The 23,006-nt window shown below is 39.1% G+C and overlaps 2 protein-coding genes and 1 long non-coding RNA gene across 3 annotated transcripts in view; 1 reads left to right on the forward strand and 2 right to left on the reverse strand.

The window, feature by feature from the left end:
* Positions 1-240: 240 nt before the first annotated feature.
* LOC310731259 lies at positions 241-3,361 on the reverse strand. Its single transcript, XR_014535135.1, has 3 exons — positions 1,692-3,361; positions 1,351-1,560; positions 241-1,254 (listed from the first exon to the last, which is right to left on the reverse strand). It is a non-coding gene; the product is annotated as an uncharacterized lncRNA (long non-coding RNA).
* Positions 3,362-4,402: 1,041 nt separating this feature from the next.
* vegfd (vascular endothelial growth factor D) lies at positions 4,403-22,832 on the reverse strand. Its single transcript, XM_083550723.1, has 7 exons — positions 22,057-22,832; positions 13,562-13,781; positions 13,051-13,241; positions 11,527-11,654; positions 11,014-11,120; positions 4,988-5,132; positions 4,403-4,907 (listed from the first exon to the last, which is right to left on the reverse strand). Exons 1-7 carry the CDS (start codon positions 22,147-22,149, stop codon positions 4,892-4,894), a joined length of 900 nt encoding a protein of 299 aa, XP_083406849.1. The 5' UTR covers positions 22,150-22,832; the 3' UTR covers positions 4,403-4,891.
* LOC310731205 (cytoplasmic tyrosine-protein kinase BMX-like) overlaps positions 16,583-23,006 on the forward strand; it is a 48,859-nt gene continuing 42,435 nt past the window's right edge. Inside the window, exon 1 of the mRNA XM_083550697.1 lies at positions 16,583-16,934. The gene's annotated coding sequence lies outside the window, so the exon portion shown is untranslated. The remainder of the gene's footprint in view (positions 16,935-23,006) is intronic.

Consider the following 23,006-nt stretch of genomic DNA (forward strand, 5'->3'; position numbering starts at 1 on the left):
GGTGGGAAGATTCACAAAGTAAAAATGTTATTGTATGAAGCAGTTTCTTGTACATATTAAATTTTTTATTTGTGTAGCGCATTTAACAATGGACATTGTCCCAAAGCAGCTATAAGAAAGAAATAGATCACAAACACAAATGATACATTAATTAATTGGTCCTATTATCCCTAATAAGGACTAAGAACAGAAGAATTGAGTGATGGACACTTAAATGCTTCAACTGTTTATATTAATTATAGTCCATCTCCATCTTTATGATTCTCGAGTTTAACCTGCCACAGTAACCCTCATGGATTATGTGGAACCATTCCCAGTATCAGGGAGTGGTCTTGAATTATAAAGACCTCTACCCGAAGAATGAGAGAATGAATCTGGCAAAAATCCGGAAAGGAAAATGTTGGGACATGATGTGAAGAAAAAATGTCTATTCAGCTCAGTAAGGTCATTAGAAAATGTTTACAATAGGTGTCTTACTTTGTATATGACCTTGACTTTATGTTACTATGGTTACAATTGCAGGGCATTAATACACAACACAAGTGACTAAACTACGTGTGTGTTAGACAGTTTGAATGCACACCTGCCAGCCAATCACGATCGAGTATTCAGACCATCCCAGGTGTATGTAAGTAACCTTGTAGATCTTGTTAAGCTGTAATAGTTCGTTTTAACAGTCAAAGTAAAATGTCACATTTTCACCCAGATAGGACTTTCTAATAAAAAGCCATTGTCTTTCTATAATTCAATTTAGAAGAAGTTTAAAAGCAAAGAAGTAAAAGTGAAGACAAAATCTATCCTTTTTTTTTGCATCATTGTCTTTATACCCCCACACAATGTTTTTGGAATGTGGTCAATCCCAATGGTAGCCACAGCGACAAGCGAAAGTCGTGCATGTCATGGTATCTCCTTATGCTTTAAATCAATCGCCGACAACACGCCAATCCTTTTCGGCACGTTTATTGAAAGCAATGATGAGCGACCGGGTCTCGTCAGAAAAAGGTCAGTCCCTGCGTGATAGCTGATTTCCAATCAGGCGAATAAAATTCACTGACAGGGAACGAGCTCACCTGCACATGACACACAACAATCAGAATCAATTCAGTCTCCAAGGAAAACACAAAGCTCTTGATTGGCCTGAGTGCTGTGTGGGGGGAAAATCAGCCAATTGTTTTGTGAATGAAAAAGCGAGTGTTTCATTAAATGCACCGCATACATTATGCTTCATTTATGGGGGGGTGTGTATGTGCAAAACTGAAATTTGCATTTTAAATACAATCCCATTGTTGGAAAACTGTCACGTATTTGTAGCCATTAGTGCTGCAGATGTGCATTAATGCTGGTATGCACTAGAAGGACACCTGTTTGTTTGTTCCTCCATCAAACTTTTACCACAGAAAAGGAGGCACACAATTGTCTTTGGATTTGGTAACCTGAAATTTTCCCTTCACTTGAACAAGAATGGTTTAAAGATATGGTTTAGATGGGCTGGAAGATCTCGAGTGACCTGCTCTAAAGCTCAACCCTATTGAACACTTTTAAGATGCACTGGAATGCTGACTGCACCCCCAGGCCTCCTCACCTCACCCTACATCAGTAACTGACTTTGCTAACACCCTTGTAGTTATCTTCATAAGCCCATCTCAAAATCTATTGGAACATCTCCCCAGAAGAGTGGAGGGTATTATAACTAAATGTGTAATAGGATGTCCACAAAGCACATATGAATCATTATCTATATAGTTTGGATGGAAAAAACTAAAGTCTTGGTGGACAGCAGTTTATACGCCATGATCTTGAGTGGCCTGCTCTAGAGCTCTGACCCCAAACCCTATTGACTTCAGATTAATTGATTTTATATCGCTTTTAACGATGGACATTGCCCTGAAGGAGCTTTACAGAGATAAAAATTTAATTTTTATGGTATTGAAGACCTTTGAGATGAAACCTTTGTCCACAAAATTTTGTCCATTGAAAAAAAAAAAAAAAAAACAGTGGTCTGCTTTTCATCTTTAAAAGTCGTACGTTGGTGTGATAAAAAAAGCTATTGGGTTTGTGTAGAAACTTGCCAAATGTTATAACCTCCATATATCCAATTCATACACGTCTTGTATCTTTTAAAATTTCTATGCAACCGTGGATGAAAGTGAAACCATGCAGCCAGCGTTTCCCAAAAAATAAAAAAAGGTAGTTGAAAATCATATCTTCTCAGTCTTCATCTCCATCTGACAATTAGTCAAGTCTTAGATGGTGTGAGGTAAGTGATGGTATAATACAGCGCTTCCTGCATCCAATAATCTGTCGAGTGTCACCCTGGATCTAAAGCAGGACTGTCATTTTCTGAAAATTATTCATTCCATTTCCCCCGATGGCTGTCAGACCCACTTAAGACCGCACCATAATATGGAAACAGAAATGAGGGCCCTGTATATAATTATGTTCAGGAAGCAAAAAAGTTTGTAAAATACTTCAGCTGTTTTTGAACTTCAATAGAGTTAAAAAAATAAATAAATACCTACAGAAATAAACAAAAAATTAAAAAGTTACATCAGGAACAAAAATGTGCCACAAAGTTCAGCTGGAACAGATGCTTAGTTACAGTACATAAACCTAAAGCACTTTGGGTTCAAAATAAAAGGCAATACTACAGTAGGTGCAATTATAGGCTTTTAGCCGCTGGGTCTCAGGTCTCAAGCGCACTGGAACATTAGCTTTTCTTTAGGGAACATGGGAATTTTTTTGGGACATATTTGAAACAAATAAATATAGCATTCGATCCGATTTTTTCTTTGCACTGAGGATTTTTTTATGTCATTTGGCAGACCCTTTATTCAGAGCGTCTTACAACTGAACAGTTGCACAAGGAACAATCAGTGGTTGTTTGGTGGTGCTGGGATTTCAACTCATGACCTTCCGATCCAAGATCCAATGCCATAACTGCTAAACTACCATGTCCCCAAATGAAAACATTTTGCTGCATCATGAAATGGATCCTGTATCAGCAACAAATGAGACAACATTCCTTTTCCAAAACACCATCAATTGGTCTCTTTATTTTTTAGAAATATATGGACCATTTTTTAAAACACGTGTCCCATAAGGCTCGGTACTTGGTCCCCTCTTTTTCTCCCTCTATAGGCACTCCATTGGTGAAGTCATATCCTCAAATGGGTTTTTTTACCACTGCTATGCAGATGACACTTAACTCATCTTTTCTTTCCCTCCATCAGATACCATAGCTTCCGGTCGGATCTCTTCATGCTTGAAATACATATCTTCATGGATGAGTGCTCATCAACTAAAACTCAACCCCAGCAAAACAGAACTGCTGGTCATCCCAGGTGATTCATCTCCAGGTCAGGATTTCTGTCCACACAGCCTGCCCAGGTGCTTGTTCAGTCTCTTGTCATTTCGAGACTGGACTACTGCGTACTACTCTGCTAGCAGGTCTTCCTCTGAACGTTATCCATCCACTGCAAATGATCCAAAACACAGCTGCACGACTTGTGTTCAATCGGCCCAAGTTCTCCCACACCACCCCACTGCTGCACTCCCTTCACTGGCTTCCAGTAGCTGCACGTATCAGATTCAAAACACTGATGCTTGCCCACAAGACCAAAAATGGACCAGCACTATCTTACCTCAGAGACCTTATCACATCTCACACTGCACCACGCTGTCTGAGATCCTCCAGCACTGTTTGACTGGTACCACCTTCTCTCAGAATGAAAGGTAAGTATAATTTATACTCTTCTCTGTTCTGGCACCGAGGTGGTGAAGTCCCTGACTATCTTCAAGCGACGGTTGAAGACCTACCTCTTCCTGAAACACTTAAATTAGCACTTTTCAAGTTGGCTTTGTAGAATTCAAGAGTTATATTTATATTAAGTTTGTAATCTAGCATACCCGTGTAGATTTATTCATTGCTAGAGACTCGAAGCACTATTGTACGTTGCTCTGGATAAGGGCGTCTGCTAAATGCCGCAAATGTAAATGTAAATGTAAAATATTGCCCCCTGCCAAACTTAATCGAGACGTGTTACAGCAATCAAATCCAAAACGAACGTATTTGTTTTGCGTAAAATGGTACATTTCCTTAGTTTAAACATTTGACATGTTGTGAATAATAAAAAAAAAAAAATGGGTTTAGGAGATTTCAAAATCATTGCATTCAGTTTTTATTGACATTATACACAGTGTTCCAATTATATATTTTTTTGGAATCTGTCACCGACAAACGCCGGTCAGTACGAGTCCATCGGTCATAAATATGGCATCATTTTATCCTTTCAATTCATTGGCCCGGTACATAATCCTTTGTATTCTGTGCCTATTCATGTCCAATTATTATCAAATAAAATGTTTTATATATATATATATATATATATATATATATATATATATATATATATATATATATATATATATATATATATATATATATATAAAGAAATCCACAAAGGCTTTAGTCAACATTTCCTGAATCACAGTCAGTACATTTAAAAATATGTGAAATAAACAGGAAATCATATGGAAAATGCTCTTTGGTTACAGTATGGTCGAGTTATGAATTTGTACACAATTATTAAATACCATATACTGCATGTCCACAATATGGTTCTCATGCATCGAATAAAATTACTTCAAGCATACCGTTCTTTATCATAAGGAATTTTTTAAGATATTTTACCATCTTCAGTGCACAGAAACCTGTATATTTACTGTCGCATCACATAATATTTCAAACATGTCAAAAAGTGGGGGTTAAATGTTAGACTCGTGCGCGTAAGGCGGTGTTATAAATAAGAAATGTAAATAAATTAGAATGTGTCTTCGATCGCAGCTCCAGGAGAAGCGGATTGTCCGAGGTTTTCACGAAGCAAGCATGCTCTCACGTTCTTTTGCAGCTGTGAATGAAAGAATGCAGGGGGATACATATTAAATACCATTCATACCATTGAATTGAAAAGGGACAAATGATCGCTACCTGCACGACGTATGGTTGAATTGCTTCCTCCTGGCTGCGCACGGGCATGAAGGGTTTTTCCGGGTCGATGTCGCCTCTTTGGGAATACATTCGCATTTTTCCACGTCAATTTCACAATCCTCTGAATTTGCTTTGGTGGGAATTTCTGCAGGAACAGAAGAGCAAACTGATTGTTAAACCTTATGCTCGGGTGTTTCTGATGCTATGGAATTTTTTTTTATAGCATATTTCAGTATTTGCTCTTTTGTTAATTTTAATTTTGTTTCTTTTTATTCAATCTTTTAATTATTTTATCACATGTCACTTTATTTCCTTTGGTTTATCGATTACTTTTTGATATTTGCACCATTTAAGATAATAATAATAATAAGTGCTTAATGTGTGCGAGTGGGCGAAAGCAGAAGTCCTATTTAAGGTCAGTCATTTCGTTGCTAGCCTTTTAAGTAAGCTCTGTTTTTAGCTTTATAAGTTTCGTTTTCGGCCAGTGCACGTGCTTATTCATTGTGGCACGTGCCGATTATAAAAATAAATAAATAAATAAAGAGCCATCTGGCACAATTCAATCATTACAATGAGAAAGTATCATAAATTTTGGAGATAATGGTGGCAGATGATAACACATAATACATTACCGCTCAATTGAAACAACCAAGCAAGCAAAATAAACAAAAAACAACACAGTTGATTCCCGTTTTTATTATTATATTTAGAAAATACTAGTTTTTATGGTCGTATCATTTTATTTTGTTGTATTTACCCGCCACACCTTAAAGGCCGGTCCGTGAAAATATTGTCTGACATTAATCTGGTTCATGGCGCAAAAAAGATCGGGGACCACTGATCTGAACTATAAGAAAAAGAATATAAAAAGGCGGTGTTTTTTTGCTGTAAATTAAGAAACCTCCATGGAGCGGTCTGACCTTGTTTTTGAGGGAAAAACGCCTGGAGCGTCTTTTGTTTGCCTTTTATTGAAGAAATATAATACCTTCAACAGCACAGCAGTAAATTTCTTTTGAATCCTGCCAAATATTACCAGAAATAGTTTTGTTTTTAGATTAAAATAATAAAGATGGATGGATGGATGGATGGATGGATGGATGGATGGATGGATGGATGGATGGATGGATAGATAGATAGATAGATAGATAGATAGATAGATAGATAGATAGATAGATAGATAGATAGATAGATAGATAGATAGATAGATAGATAGATAGATAGATAGATAGATAGATAGATAGATTTATTTCATTTGAACAATTTCAATAGTTAGCAAAATGATTATATAAATTTTTTTTTAAATAAACACTTTCGTACGACATACAAAGAAAATATACAATAATACATACAAGAATCCAGGTTCTGCGATTTTCTGAACTATTACTGAATAAACGAGTTCCAAGTGATAAGGCTTTCAAATGTTTTTGCAAGAAAAAAAACGATGGCAAAAAATCAATAGTAAACCAAAAGCAAAAACTGGTTTCGAAAAGAAGTCCCTAAGTGTTCACATCATCACAAAAGGAACGCTCCGTAAAAACGACACAAAACGTTGAAATGAACACATGCGAGAGCGGAAGATGTTTTGGTGCAAATGTTCTTTGTTGAACTTTTTCTATGATGATCGCAGATGTTTTTTGAGTTGCTTAGTAGCTCCTAGTTTTATAACAACACATGACTGTAGAAAGAACATTACTTATAATTACATTCCAGTGCTCATGTTAGTTCTCACTCTTCAGTGTTCTGTATTGTTTAAAGATTTATAATCACACTCTTGATGTCACCCAAATGAGGATGGGTTCCCCTTTTGAGTCTGGTTCCTCTCAAGGTTTCTTTTTCATAACATCTAAGGGACTTTTTCCTTGCCACAGTCACCATGGCTGCTCATCAGGGATAAATACACACCATTCACCTTGACTGTTGATTTCTGTAAAGCTGCCTTGAGACAATGTCTGTTGGGAAAAGCGCTATACAAATAAACTTGACTTGACTTGCAGACAGAATTTGGAGTCGGTCATAATCCATATCAAGTAAGCCAAGCTGAAGGCTCCTTCCAAAGTCTCAGCTCTAGGTTTCACCTTCATTATACTGGATAAATAAATCAATGGGTTTCCACTATAATTGTTTTATAATTTATCTCTCCTTGTAAATTTCTATTGAATCACCATAAAGTGTGTATGCACATACCCTATCACCGTCTGGTATGCTAGCTAGCTGGTAGGGAAGGCGACTGCAAACAAACCATCTCTCCATCTGTAGAGATGTACAGGGCCATCAAAACACACACAAATATACTGAAATGCAGCTTTATTGCCAAAGCTGTAGCTGTCATCACACACTTCCCCACATCACTACCATCTCCCCTAGAAATCCCCCCCTTCCTTTATGGCTAGTCAGGACCATTCTATACTAAGCTTTTGCTAATCCTTTGTTGCTACATGCACTACAGTGCACTTTATCGCTTGTCACTTTACACAACGTGCAATATACGGTAATCCTCCACTTTACTGCGGTTGGAATCTGGCGCCCCCCTGGTTTATCGCGTAATTGCTTTTGCCACATAACTAATTAGTTTGGCTGATTTTCCCGGTCTCTCGCGGAGAACACGACAGACTAAAAAACTTATAGGAAATTGTTTTTATGGAGTTTTATGATCAAATAATGACGTTTAACAATAAAAAAAATTATTGTTCATTATAAAATGAAGTAAAATGAATACAGTAGAGTACCGTAAACATACAACTAGCATGTTTGAGGTGGCGTCCGTTTATCACAGGCGGTTTTGGAACAAATCAGTCCATCTATATGCCTATATGCAATATAATCTGTAAAATGCATGCTTATATGTAGGATTACTACGACTCGCTTTACTTTGGCCAAAACGAATACGTAAATGTACAGATATCAAATGTTTGTTTGTTTTTTTTGTTTTTTTTTTACCAGAAAATACTCCCTAAACTTGTATAACAGCTTTACACCCTCTCGACATCTTGAAAGTTCGTTTCTCCAAGCATTCAGCTGAAATGCCATGCCTCTTGTAAAACTTCTTCACTAAAGCGGTTTAATCGGATTTAGGGGTGGGGACTGGGCAGAGCATTCCATGATAGAGAAACCGAACTTTCGCTTACTCAATTATGCTAAAACAGTTTGGGCATATGCATCAAGCCATTGTCTTGTTGTATGGTGAAGTTGGATCCAATGAGCCACAGTCAAGGTGGAAGCGCATGGCATTGATGTATGGAACGATAGCTATGTTGATTTAGTATTCCTTTCACTTCCTGGAATAATTCTCCAACTTTTCCTGCTTCTAAACAGACTCAAACTATTACACCCCCCACCTCCATGTTTGAGGCAGTGAGGCAGTTTGCTAACATTATTTCTCCTGTTCTCTGTCTTAAATAAGTTCTTCTGTTAAAGCCAAAAATGTCAAAGTTGTACTCCACAGAACTGTCCATTTCTTGTGTGTTTTTGGAACAAAAAATAAACCTGCATGTGTCTCAAAAACCAGAAAAGACATGGTGTTTCTAAACTTTGGAAAGCCAGAGTATACAAGATTGCGTACGTTTTTTAACTGTATTTATTTATTTTGTATTTTTTGAATTTTTTCACAGTTTTATACTTAAATACCCTTGTTGCTGTCTAAGAGTTGTTGTATAGTATACAGTGATGAAGTACCTTACTTACTTAGTTACTTCGTTCTACAGCATTGATTATTTGAAAGCCAGGGGTACTTTCGAGTTGAGTGTGGTTTGTACACTTCTATCCATTCAAAGAAAGTCTGTTAGTGAAGAGGCTGTTTGACCTTGACAAAAAATCAATTCCCCAAATTGTATTTTCTGAGGGCTGTCTTGGCAAAACAATTGCTCTATTGGCGTTCTTTTAGTGAACTGTGTCTGTAGGTGAAAATGAAGGGTGAACTAGAAAAAATACGGCCCTTTGCCACCCTTGAGACAGTTTCTATGGCCAGTGAGGCTGATAAATAGACATGATGAGTTATACGGCTATTTTCATCAGAAACTCGTCCTGTCGTAAATTCTCATTTCTTTTCAGAAGACTTGGGATTTTTAAAAAGCAAGACTCCACTATGACCACATGGCTCCGATGCAATTTTCTGAAGCAGTACTTTGAGTTATGAATTGTAATGAGGGAACGGGGGATAAAATGGCCTATTCCCCATACTGAAAAAGGTTATTTTTTGCTTATTTGTTACACGTCAAGACTGTGAAAGTGAAGTCTGTCTATATCCAGTTTATTGTGGTACTGAAGATAGTTATTGAGGAAATGTAGGCTTGTGAGATGATCATACGTTCGATATACCTCATTGTAGTCTTACTCCGAAGCTATTATCGTTTTTTTTTTTTTCCCTGACACATATTTCAAATGGTCCACCTTGATAGCCATCACAATCGATGAACTCTGCTACCTGATTTTTTGATAGCATCACTAATCATCTCAAGCCTTGGGCATTGTGAACCATGTACTGTTCCAGACCAATATGATTTTCTGGTGGTTTGAGGTCATTTTAAAACGTTGGTCATATTCAAGCCTTTTCCTTTTGTATAGAAAAAAAAGCCTATAAGGGCAGAATATATGAAAGGAGCTTATGTAGCCGTCCATCGTACAATATATCTTGGATTAAAAAGTATAAAAATTGGTGTCTGACTTTCGAGCAGCTTTTACAGCTGAGTAGTGTTTTTTCATTTCTAAATTTTCCCCAATGGATAATATTTCCCAATCAATAAGTTCAAGAGCTATGGATCACGGTCTTCCATACTGTCTTTTAAATAGCATATTAAACCAGGAGGCATGCATTTCACTTCATTTCTATATTCCTTCATTGCAAGATGTTCCTGGGAAAGGAACAGGAAAGTGTTACAGAGCGGCACTGGGCACAGTCTTACTCCCAATGAGATTGTAATTCTGTAGCTTCGGCTTTATTAAACACCTCAGCAAGGTTATGCTGTGCACATTGGGACAGTTATTATGGCATAGAAAAGAGATTGACTTGGTAAGTGGAGCCATGGGTGGTGTTAGAGAACTTTTTTTCTTCACCCCTCGCCAGTCAGTTGATCAATGACCAGAAAGTAGTGAAGTATTAGCTATAATCAATGGAGTTACCTTCTTGTTTAAATGGATTGTTTACAGCAGGGGTCCCCAGGCCACCAGGCCACAAACCGGCTGTAGATCATTTTGGTATTGGACCGCACAGAAAAAAGAAAAATATAAAAAAAATTTTCCCCCAGTCTGTTGGGTGGTTTACTCTTTTTTTTTTATTTTTTTTTTCAAGACCACTTCCACCTGTGCCAATTTCCCACATTTGTTTCAATACAATATAGACGTTATTGCTCATGACAATACCACCCCCAACCCCACGGACACAAACCCCTCCCACACCCCTGGTCCAGGTCCGTCTTGCATTAAACTGGTCCATGATGCTATATAGGTTGAAGACCTTGTCTCTACACATGTATTGCTCTATGCAGACACAGATTTGAATCCAGTGCAACTAAAAGAGGGAGTTGTTTTTGTTAGGAAGTCCATTTAGCAGATTTATACGACCTACGCTTCACTTTTTATCCATGGATTCCTGAGCTGGATTGGCTTATTTTCACACCATTTGACCCGATCGTCTATTTGGCAGTTTTGGTGCCGTTAAACAAGCTGAAACTTCTCAGCATTGACTTGTTCAGGCAAAACAAAGTTAAAATGAGCATTTGGTAGATGGTAGGAAATATTCCAACAAACATTTGTGTTTTTTTTACATCAAATTTTCCAATTGCAGGCACCATACAAACTCATTTACACATAAGAACAATTAAGTCTGCCTATGTGTATGTTTTTATAAGTTGGGAGAAAAACAAGAGTACCCAGAAGAAGTTCGAAGAGAACAGACGGTAGCTCGAGTTCAGGATAAAACTGGGGATTGTGGAGCCGTGGGGGTGGCAACGCTCATACACCCAGCACACAAACCTCCAGTCAATTCCCTGCAAATGCGAATGCTAATGAAAGTGAATAGTGAATTTTCTGACCTTGTTTGCTAGCAGGATAAGGCACACACCGATCCTCCATGCAATCCCATATGAGCCCTCGCTCACATAGTCGTCTGGATTCTTCCGACTGGCGAATGGGAAAACACCTGTAGTTGGATTTGCACCAAAACACACACACACACACACACAGAAATTAGTTCGGTGATGAAGCTGATCCACACATGTGACACTGTGCTGACGATGGGCTGGGTTGTGGATGTTCACAGCCTTAATCAGTCTAGGAGACTTTCCAAAGATCTCTTCCAGAAACAGACTGTCTTAATGAAATCACTATCTCCATCTACTATTACTTTGGCAGTGTGGATCCGTCAGATTACGAAATGTAGCCGAAATGATTATTAGCCCATATTGTGTCCAGACCACAAAACATCTGTCTGTGAACATTTATAACAATAATGACCAAAAAAAAAATAAATGGTATGACTAGATCTTGTATGACGCCAGTGAAGTAAAGGCAGTGTGCTAATTTGAGATAATGAAGTCGATACTGACCCATTCTTCCTGTGGGGCAGAGCATGTCTGCGAATCATCTGCGGTTCCTGGCATCTACACTCTGTGTGGTTGGCAACCCTGATCAGCATCGGCTCAGGCCCGTATTTAAACGGCACCACGCTCAAAAGCTGAAAGAGACAGAGCCAACAACAACAACAACAAAAGATTTAATAGCCAACGCCAACAATACGATTACTGAGAATGATGAAAAACACCTTTATAATTAAATTAATAATCTATTTGTCCTCTTTTCTATTATATCTATATGCAAAAATCCATATAGGGTCAAATATTCAGGTGACTATACAGAGAGCACTAGAGAAATGTGCAAAGACGCAAGCTAGAGAATGAGGTATAAAGTAAGTTACATGGTAGGAATGTGAGATGAGAAATGATTGCAAGCAGCATTCATATTGTACAGTACTTTTTTTTTTTCGGACTTTCAGGATTCCCTGTTAGAGCACAGTATTAATAGTTTCAACAATAATGCAAATAGTCCAGGTCCGGAAGCTGCAAAGCATCCCCAGACCATCACACTACCACCACCATTTTTGATTGATTTGATTTATTGTTAGAATGAATGAACCCTTCTTATGAAATTCTGTGTTAGTTTTATTTAACGGGAGCACACCTTTCAAAAAGTATACCTTTTGTCTCGTTTGTATGCGAAATATTCGCCCAAAAGTCTTGGGGATAATCAAGATGTTTTTGTGGGGAAATGTAAGTCGAGTCTTTGTTTTCTACTTGCTGTAGCTTTCACTTCAGAACTCTCCCATAGATGCCATTTTTGCTTATTAATCTCTTTCTTGTTGCTGAACCCTGACCTTAACTGAGGCAAATGAGGCCTGTAGTTCTGTAGATTTTCTGGGTTCTTTTATGAGCTCATTGTTGTGGTCTTGGAGTAATTCTGGTAGTCCCACAACTCCCGTGACGGTTGACCCCTGTTGACCCCGGCTCTCACCATGTTTCGCTGTAGTCAAAATATCATCAGTAGCTCTAGATACCGATGTGTTCACGCGTTCGCCTTGCAGTCCAAATCCTATTCAAAGCACGAATCCAGGTCATTTAAGAAATGGCTTAAAGCCATTCAAGCCATTCAAGAATGTTGAACCGAGATCAACATTTTGGGAAGCCGTAATCAGAAACCAGATTTAAATCCTATTAAAAACGGGACCAAGTAGACAGTGTTGTGCTCAGGGTGCTTTTTTTTCTATTTTTTGCACATAAATCACGATTTTATTAGATTTTTTGTCTGGGTGTTAAACATATACCCTTGACATGATCAGTAATACCTGACGGTACACAGGAATAATCCTGTATCCTGTAAAATACTACAATAAAAATCGCTTGAGAGTCGTGTGGTTGGAAAAGTAACGTCGCCTTATATCAAACATCATATTTCAATTAGTTCCTATTGCCAGAAGTTGCCATAGTCTGGGCATCTCTGATTTAGAGGTAATAAACTGTATTTTAAATGAAAGCGCTGTAAAAGCAGAAGTGTTATCGAAAATGAGAGATCAGTACTATTTTGTCGACGTAGGTGGTGCTCGTGTTGCGGCACGTGACGCCTTCTTTGTTGCAGCAGCCGCTACATCTGTACACGGAGACACACGGCGGCTTGAAGAACATGTCGTTGTTGGCGCCGAGCTCCTGAGCCGCATCCACGCAAGTCTCCCGGGGCATGCACTGCGTTTTCTGCCACTCTTCATCAATGGCTAGGGAGAAAGAAAGAAAAGCATATATAGAGTCATTAAACAGACAATTTCAAAAGGGTTTAGACAGACAGACAGACAGACAGACAGACAGACAGACAGACAGACAGACAGACAGACTTTTAATAAATATTGCTTTACATCATATGCCATCCTTCGAGTCCAGCTTTATAAAGGGTCCAGAAATTGTAATGTAAAACATGTAATTCCGGACAAATGTTTCATTGTTTAACCTGTGTTTATGTGTGTGTGTGTGTGTGTGTGTGTGTGTGTGTGTGTGTGTGTGTGTGTGTGTGTGTGTGTTTATATATCTGTACTGCTACCTTTGAGTACCTCCAGACTGTAAGAGTTGGCAGCAAAGCGTGTGAATCTGTGTGATCCAACCGAGGCCGAACGGAATTCTGGGAAAGCGGCCGAGTCGATGTGCTTCAGCTTTAGACGACACCTCCACAGCTTCCAGTCTGGAAAGTCGGTCAACATGAGCAGCTCATCCAGGCTAGCAGCTGACCTGATGTCCTTCTCCCACTTCTCCTGGTTTATGTCCTGCATGAAGATAATGACTAATGACTGGAAGACTCAGACTAAGAAAAAGGCCAATAATGTTTTCAAAGATTTTTTCTTAGTAACAAATACAAGAAGAATGTGCTGAGTTTCACCACAAGAGGGAAGCATAAGCACGATTAAATGCTAACACACAGATTTATTTTTTTTTTCCTCAAAAAAGATAATCGGACCATCTGACCTAGCAATGTAGGTTTATTCATAGATATATAAATTAGAATTTATTGTGATGCATGCAAATAAGTTGCAATGAAACACATATAGTTTAATAATCTCACTGCAGGAATGATCCATGATGTCACTTATTAGGTCCTTCACTCTTCATATATCAGATATTATCCCAAATTCTTGGCAAAAAATTATGTGTGTCTATATATATATATATATATATATATATATATATATATATATATATATATATATATATAAACTTTTGCCAAGATTTTGGAACAATACTGTATAAAATGCTTAGAATTTGATTTCAAGCACACGATTTTCTCTTCACATACAAATGCAAAGTGTGTACAACTATCGTTCTTTTCTTTCAGCAGCTTTCATATCTCGCCCCACTGTTTCTGGGAGTGGCTCTGGATCTACTACAAGCCTGTCCAGGATAAGCGAGTGAGTCATTATTCAGATCCGAGACAAGCTACACTTGTTAACAGCCACATAAGACCCAAACGGAGGAGCGGGGGGGGGGGGGGAAAGCAAATGTAGCTCATTTAACAAATACGAGTGTCATAGATTAAGTCAGTGGCTGAGCCTTCATTGAAAGAAAAAAACAAAACAATGCATCACGCGGTATAATTCATAGTTTTTCTCGGTCAGGGATTAAAGCGTTTCCGAGAGTCGATCCACAACGCACCAGGAACGAGCGGCAGATGTTCCTGCGTTTACTTTGTCATCATTAATGAGGTTGATTGGCTCAGAACTGTCGTCTCTTTCTCTTTCCTATACAAAGCAGCATCTGGAACGAGACACCGGCACACAGATCATCCTTTGAGAGCAAGCCCACCCGAAACAGCTGGGATACGCAATCCATGCTGGAACATGAATCCATTAGCTCAGAGTGTGGAGCGCATTTCCCCTCGGACCTGCTCGGATGCGCAGAAAAAAAGCTCACTGACCAAAAGTTAGGATATCAGCATGAGCAGAGATCTTTTAAAATCCAATCACAAACGGCATCACCTGCTGAGATCATCGAGGGGCCTGGAAGCAGCAAGTAGCAACAAATTTTTTAGCTTTTGGATTGCAGACATCACGATTGCTCAGCTTTGCCAAATGATTAGCGAAAGCTGGAGGATTTTTAACAGGCAAGCCTTTTGGAAACTGAATGAAACATGTGGATGGTCCCAGACTCATGTTTAGTCCAGGAAGCGCAGTATACAGTATAGTTAAAGGATAAGGGAGGAAATGTGGGTGGTCCGACTGCAGATTACGGGATCCGGAAAACTACAACGCAAAATGTTACAGAAACTCTACAGAATGTTACAGAAAGTAAATCGCGAGGTTGGAATAAAAAATTAAGTTCACAGAGAAGACAGAACCTCAGCCCGAAGCCATAAGTCTTCCAAATAAGTCTTAAAATGCACTCCAGTGGCATGAGGGGAAAAACAATACAAAAACCAAAGCTCTGGCCATCAGGTCCATCCAAAATCCCTAAACCACAACCTCAATGAAAAAAAGCACAGCCAAACCCTTGTACCATTAGCACTCGGCACCGTGTCCTACGAATGAAACGGCTTCAAAGCAGATTGCAATAACGGCTTGGCGTTCAGTGTGTTTACTACACACTGGGTGGATCTGACTTGGACGAGAACCCTGTCATGGATTTGTGAGATGGGAAAGTCGCAGGTGATGCAGAGCTTTTGAGGGGCTTCAGGAAAGGCAGAAAGAAGGGGGTGGCTGAGAAAGAGATAGCAAAATAGCTAAAAGTAAAAAAATGAAAATGGCGGTATTCCCATAATGAAATTGAGGTGGAGACCTTTATTACATTATCACATTATTTTATAACGCTTAAAACATTTCCACTAGTACTCCAAAGTCACGTCGAGCGCACACACACACACACATACACACACACACACACAACACACTGAGCATAGACCCTAAGTATATTGGACGCCTGCCTCTCTGTTACACATTACCCAGCCTTTAGGTAAATACACACTTGTTTACTACAATTGCAAGCATGCAAACAATCTGTTGTACCGTGTACCACAGTCTCCTTTTCGAGACTTCATGAGTTAAGAAGAACTATGCAGTATGACCATTGAAGGACATTAATATCACTATGGACTTTAGTGGAGTTTATACAAATGCTTAAGTTTGAAACAGCTCGGTTACCAGGTCAGTTTATCTAGTTCAGTTACTATGGCAACTGTGAAGCTAAACTGTTTGCTGGAACACTTGGTGTAAAGCCCCAGTTTTCTGATTGGGTGATATATAATGTGTCATTTTTCCTATGTGGTTGTGAAGCTCAACCCACCATCATACACACTGTAGAGTAAATCAATTAGGTTTTATAGTATTTATCTCTTTTTTCTTAGAGAAATGCCCCACTGGGACTATAGAAAGGGAAGACATGATTAAAGACATCCTGAGGACATGAGGCTCAGTGGGACACAATGAGGTAGAAACTTTCCTCTATTAACTGTTTTCATTCCTGGACCTCCTCTGCCCTGTGTATTGCAAATCCTGGAAGTCTCCTTGGCTAGAGTGCAGCCATCAGAGAGAATGAAGAGCAGCTGGGAGAAGGTAAAAGGAATTGCTAATTGATACCAATCTCCTCCTTTATACCACTCGCTCTCCAGTTCAACTTCTCATCCAAGACAAAGACCAAGGGGAGACCTCAAGCACATAATCCTTGCAAACTCAACATCTTTTCATCACTTCTTTACCACTTGCCTCCTCCAGGCAAACCATTAATAAATACCCATATTCCTACACTAATCTTATTATTCCAGTTGATCGAATTCATATGAAACTACCCCCTGGCCATATTTAAGTAACCAAATTGACTTCAAGTGCAAGATAAGCAACAGTTTTATTATGCAGTGTGAGCTGTGTTTGCTCGAGACGACTGAACTGGCAGCTTATTAAAACTCGATGTCAAACCTGCACAAGCATGTTGAGGTAAGTTAATAATACTTTTACGGTCTTTCTTTTTTTTTTAACCCCGTCAGGACCCATGATTTGGGATTAAAATGTACAGAAAGCACAAAAGAGAGGGCGCTATGGCAGTGTTTTAGACTCCTCATGCATCCGTTTTACACAGTGCTCATGCTCTTTTAGTTGTCATAAAGTGACGAGTCCCGAGGCATTGCTGTATTTTTAGTTACCGTAATTGTTGTACTGTTGTATATTTCTGGTTTGTACCAGGATTGGAACTTAACACTAGACTTGGGGCAAAAATATGAATACACTTTTATTTTTTTTTTGTCATGAAATAAGTAAAGTGTACTATTGCAGAGTAGATCTGTTGATGCGGCATCAGATTTGAGCGTTACTGTATAAACACACTTTTGTTAAGAATGCGGCGTCCAATCGAAGCGGTTTGATTCGTCACTGATAAAACCGCCGGTTGTTAACACAACTTTCAATTCTCTCATTACAATTAATTACATTATAACAGATTTTTTTGTGTGTGCGTAACTCACATTAGACTCAAGTCATGGACTGTTTTTATTTTTGTATTGCACTTTTCAACTAGTTTGAACTACACTTGAATCCACCCCCCCCCCCCCCCCCCCCTGCTGTTACAAAGTAAATTTAATATATTGAGTAAATTTAAAATGAGCTACTTTTACTTTAGATTTTTAGACCAATAACCTGTACTGTACTTTCAAATTTCATTGAAGTAACAGTACGTTAACTCGAGTATAATATTTGAATACTTTTTCCACCTCTGCTCACCAGACTGAGCAGGTTTACATCCCTGGAGATGCATCCCCTTGCCAAGATCTTGTGATCTCTCCGGGAAACTCTTGGCACTCACCATTTGTGAGAACTGCACACAGTTTAGGAGTATATCTGGACAACCAACAGTTCCTCATACCATTAAAGGGCAAACTCAGGAGCAACATGAGGATTAACCAATCATTTCTACTCACAAAAACCACTCGGGTGCTTGTTCAGTCACTTGTAATTTTGACTCCAATAGAGCATCTTGTACTACCATCAAGAATCCTCTCTGTACTGGTGGCCAGGTGGTAGAACCAAATCCCCCTGGCTCACTGGTCACAGGTTGTGCTTAACAAAGACTAAAGAACTACCGCTTCACCACCTAAATAAACCATTTGTTTTAAAACATAGAAAAGAAAAACCTGTATCCTCCCCAGCAGGGGTTTTAAACAGATGCTACTCTGTAAACAGGGTGAACTAAATACCACCAAATACTCTTAGCAATGAATAAGGACATCGGCTCAAGGCTGGAAATAACCATAGATGCGATCTACAATCATTATTTCTCAGATTAACTGTTTCAAATAAAGACTCAAGACCCCCTTCATTTAAATTGATTTTGTGGAAGACCCATTTACAGTATAAACGTTGTGGTCAACAGGCAGAAAGTCCATTGCTGTGGAAGGATGGTGGTTTAATTTGATATAAGAGAAAGTCACTGCCAGCAACCTTGGGGTGACCAAGGTCTCCTTTATAACATCAAAAGTTGTCAGCCATTTCTGTCAACACAGGACAATCAGATGCTTGTTCAGTATTTTTTATTTTTTTTAGGCTACTGTAACTTGGTCCTGTACTTTCAAGCACTATTTGACGTCTACAATCTAAAATGCATCCGCACAATTTGTTTCCCCGCACTATTGCTGATTTTAACCACTGTTTACCTGCAAAGTCAAAAATGGACCTACAATCTTTTAGCACTCATAGACGGGTCCCACTATGGGTGTGGTGAGGGAAGACATGCAGGTAGTTGGTTTGAAAGAGACAGATGTAGAGGACAGGGGGGTATGGAGACGGATGACCCGCTGTGGCGACCCCTAATGGGAGAAGCCGAAAGGAGGAGGAGGAGACTATCTCTCAGGGTATGAGGAAGGTATGCATGAAGACTTCAGTTTAAGTTTAAGCATCAAGTTGGTAGAATGAACCAGTGTCAATATGCATTTATTGATAGTATTGTGAAAGCACTTCTTTGATTGTTTTGGTTTAGGCGTCTGCCAAATGCCATAACTGTATAACTTTTATGTAGCATCAGGGTTCTGGAGGAACGTTGTTTCATTTCACTGTGTATTGCATCAGCTATATATGGTTGAAATGACAATAAAAACCTCTTGACTTGACTTGAAGTAAAAGAACACCCACTGCTCTGAGACTGCGCTAGCAACTTTGCTATTGCAAGCTACGTTGGTGGCGAACCCCTACCCACTTTATGGTTTTCGTCCTCCTTGATGATGGTTACAGAATTAAACAAAATTAAAATTTAAAAAAGTCCTGAAATTAGGTTTCAATTAAGGACAAGGTGCAAATGTAAGGATAAATATACACTTTAGCCATAACATTAAGCCCACTTGACTATTATAAACATGTCATGTTGCTTAAAACATTCTTGAACGAATTGAAAAAAAGGCACCAGAGAGTGGTTAGTATTTTTTACCACCCAAGTGGCTAGCCACCCCTAGCGATCACCACCGACCACCCTGTTTCCTTTGCTGAGGATGGTGCTATACCTCTCTGCCCCATTAAGGATGCCATTTTGTTTCCCTGTCCCACTGAGGACATTGCTCTTCCTTACCTTCAGCTGAGGGCATCTACCTTCCTCCCTGTTTTGCTGAGGGAGTCATTTTTCCTCTCAGTGGACCTTTGATCGGATCCCAGAAAAGGCACAATTACAGATTCTAGCATTGCCATTGGCATCACTCTGTCTCTTGGCTTCTCTTTGGATGTCACTTGCACTTTGGCTGTGGACGTCGTTCAGCCTACCTACTCTGCCGAGGTCATTATGTCTACCACTTCTGCCCCATCTAGCTTCGCAGAGAACGCTGCTCCCACTCTTGCTTTGCAAAGCAATTTGATCCCTCCTCAGGCTCTATCTTGTCCTTCATGCTTATTGCTAGGCTTATGATCAGGTTATGGTTTTCTTGTTTATGCTTCACATTTGTTTAGTGTGTGGTTACTGTATTTTGTACACCATCTGCACAAAATAGGCTAACTTGATGTGGCACTTCATAGAATGTACGTCAATGGAAAATGTATTAAATTTATTTATGGTTATTTGTTGTAAATCAAGATCTTGATGTCTGCAGGCTTGCCTCCACATAAGAAAATTCCCCAAATCACGCATGGGGCAGGATGAATCCTGGCCTAATGGAATTCTATTAGCACTTGTTGCAATAAAAAAAAAAACAGTAGAGTTAAATTGGACAAATGTGTTCACTTCCCTTGAATGTGAAACATTTAGAAAGTCCAGATCATGTGGAATTTGGCTCAGTGGTATGTTTGGGGTCCTGCAAAATACATTTGATGATGAGTCACAACTGGTAGCCTGCAGATTTAGTTTTAGGTTGTTTTTGTTTATCAGAAATCTGTTTTAAGGTGCTACCCTTGATGAAATTTCAACATTTAACACAAATGGACTTAGGTTACTCAAAATACTGAAAGTGGAATAATCTTGATCATGGGAAATTCTAATCTGATGCAGGTGTGAATGAGTAAAGTTGGGTATAAGTAAGAGGTCAGAATACTTAAAGTGGATTAATCTTTAACATGGGAAATTCTAATCTGATGCAGGTGTGAATGAGTAAAGTTGGGTATAAGTAAGAGGTCAGAATACTGAAAGTGTATTAATCTTGATCATGGGAAATTTTAATCTGATGCAAGTGTGGATGAATAAAGTTGGGTATGAGTAAGAGGCCCAAGTATATGTGGTTGAATTTCATGGCCGTTTTGAACTACCACCTGTACCCATGAACCCGCATTTTATTTATTTTATTTACTATGGGAAACATTTATATTGTTCCTATTTTGTTAATATCTGAACACTTCCCCACCACCAAATCTAGTGGATATAAGGTTCTGTTACAGGATCAAATATATATATATATATATATATATATATATATATATATATATATATATATATATATATATATATATATATATATATATAGTGACTCACCATATAACCATTAAACACTTTATTAGCATTATTCTTCATGTTATTAGAATGTATAGCCTGGATAAATAAGAGAATTGAAATACAACCATGAGGACTTCTTTATCTCTACACTCGGAGCCCTATCAGACCACATGAGTCTAAAATGAATGGATTCTGTTTCTCCTCTGTTGAAATAGCAGTGAATTATAGTGACAGATGTTTAAGACTGAAACACATGCACACCCACAGACCAAAATTGGGACACCTGACTTTTCCAGCCAAATTTGGTTCTTCCCCAAACTGCTACGACAAAATCATGCTCGGCACACAATTGTAAAAAAATTTCTTTTGTCTTTCACTTGAAGTACAAGACCCAAACCTGTTCCAGCATGACAATGCCAGCTCAATGAAAATATGTTGTACATGAATTGTAGTGGAAGATCTTGAGTGGCCTGCTACAGATTTCTGACCCCAACCCTATTAAATAGCTTGGAAGGGTAAACTCTTAAGCTGACAGCAGCCCAGGCCTCCTCATTCTACATCAGAACCTGACTTTACTAAAGCCCTTGTGGCTGATTGAGCACAAATCTCCACACTCCCATTCCAAAATCTAGTGGAATATCTTTTCAGAAGAGTGGAGGTTATCAGAACTGGACTGAATTTGGAAATTGGATTTTCAAAAAGCATGTGGTCCGTCCATATAGTGTACACTAGATACACTAGTAATTGGGAAATAAATAGTGTTTTTAATAAAATTTTAATGAGTATGGCTAATGAAGGATGGATCACAGCTGTTGCACAGCTGGCTAATCCATTGGTTATACTATTCTCCAGACAAGATATACAAGCATATAGGGAAATTCTTACAAATTTGAAATGAAATCTCTAGTGACGTTGTTCAGGAATTGCCTTTTTCTTTACCATGCCGTGTTTATTTATATACCACTTCTCAATTTGAGCTGAAAACGTATGTACCTATGAAATCACTAATGTATTAATTATACATATTTTGGAATTGCTACCAGTTTGTACCCACTAATATAAATTTGCAAGGTTCTGGGCGGATATTGGTGCACCCATGAATGAATTAGAGGCTATGGGATTAGATGGCGGCAAGGAAGAGTAAGATTTATAAACATTACTCACTCTGATGGAAGCCAGGACATCCGTCGCAAGCAGCAGTAGTCTGACATATGCAAGCAGCAGCACGTGAAGCCAAATGGAAAGCAGAGTCCGCATGTTGTACGTCTCCTGGCCTCTGGGGTCCAATCTATCGACGGATTACTACGAACTACAAACTAGCAGTCCCTTTTACACACACAGGAAATACGCAGTACTCAGAGTTTTCCAAGACTCCCCCCCACACACACACACATTCAAGGTCACTTTGGTTTACACATAGGCAAAGACAAATCGGATGGTTCCTCTGTACAGACAGAGCAGACACCTCAGGAGCCAAATGGAGTTTCCTGTTTTAAACAAGCTGAAGTAAAAAAAACAAAAAACAAAACAAGCCACACACATCTGGGAGTGCTTTAAATCTTCCTCGGTCGGAGGAGAAATCCCTTCCTTTGCTCTTTTGCTTTAATGATTCAAATGGAATCCATCCTGGATTTGGCATGGGTGTTCAGAGATGGTACACCCACCCCACTGCTGCACCGTGAGCGAACGTTCATGCATGTGTGCTCGGCGTATGTCCGTGCGCAGGAGACCAGACGAACGATCCGGTACGGAGCTCAGATCTTCCCGTCTGCAGCCACGTGCACGCTGGTGGCAGACAGGCAGGCTGGCATATCCGTATCCCATTCGAGCTGCTGCTGCGCAAAGCTCCTAATTCGCTCCTCATGCATACACACAAGCAACATGTGGTTTTAAATGTGAACCAGACCAGCACGCAAAAGAGAGAGGGAGGGGATGGGGGGGTGAAAGAGAGACGGGGAAAAAAAAGAAGGCTGGAATCCCATCCCTAACACAGCAAGGCTACGCAATAAGAGGCAGGGCAAAAGCTGAGTCACTGCTTCACATGTATATGCATGTGTGTGTTCGTCACGTCATCCGAGTTTCAGTAAACGAGTTTGAAATACGACACGACGACA

Source organism: Silurus aristotelis (genome assembly GCF_946808225.1).
Source record: "Silurus aristotelis genome assembly, chromosome: 9".
Lineage (NCBI taxonomy): Eukaryota > Metazoa > Chordata > Actinopteri > Siluriformes > Siluridae > Silurus > Silurus aristotelis.

Bases quoted from the DNA above. Each gene is read 5' to 3' on its own strand.
- vegfd (XM_083550723.1), bottom strand. From the start codon at position 22,149: ATGCGGACTCTGCTTTCCATTTGGCTTCACGTGCTGCTGCTTGCATAT. The intron at 13,782-22,056 runs GTGAGTAATGTT...ATCTTCATGCAG, and splicing joins ATGTCCTGGCTTCCATCAGA to GACATAAACCAGGAGAAGTG. The intron at 13,242-13,561 runs GTAGCAGTACAG...CTTTCTCCCTAG, and splicing joins CAGTCTGGAGGTACTCAAAG to CCATTGATGAAGAGTGGCAG.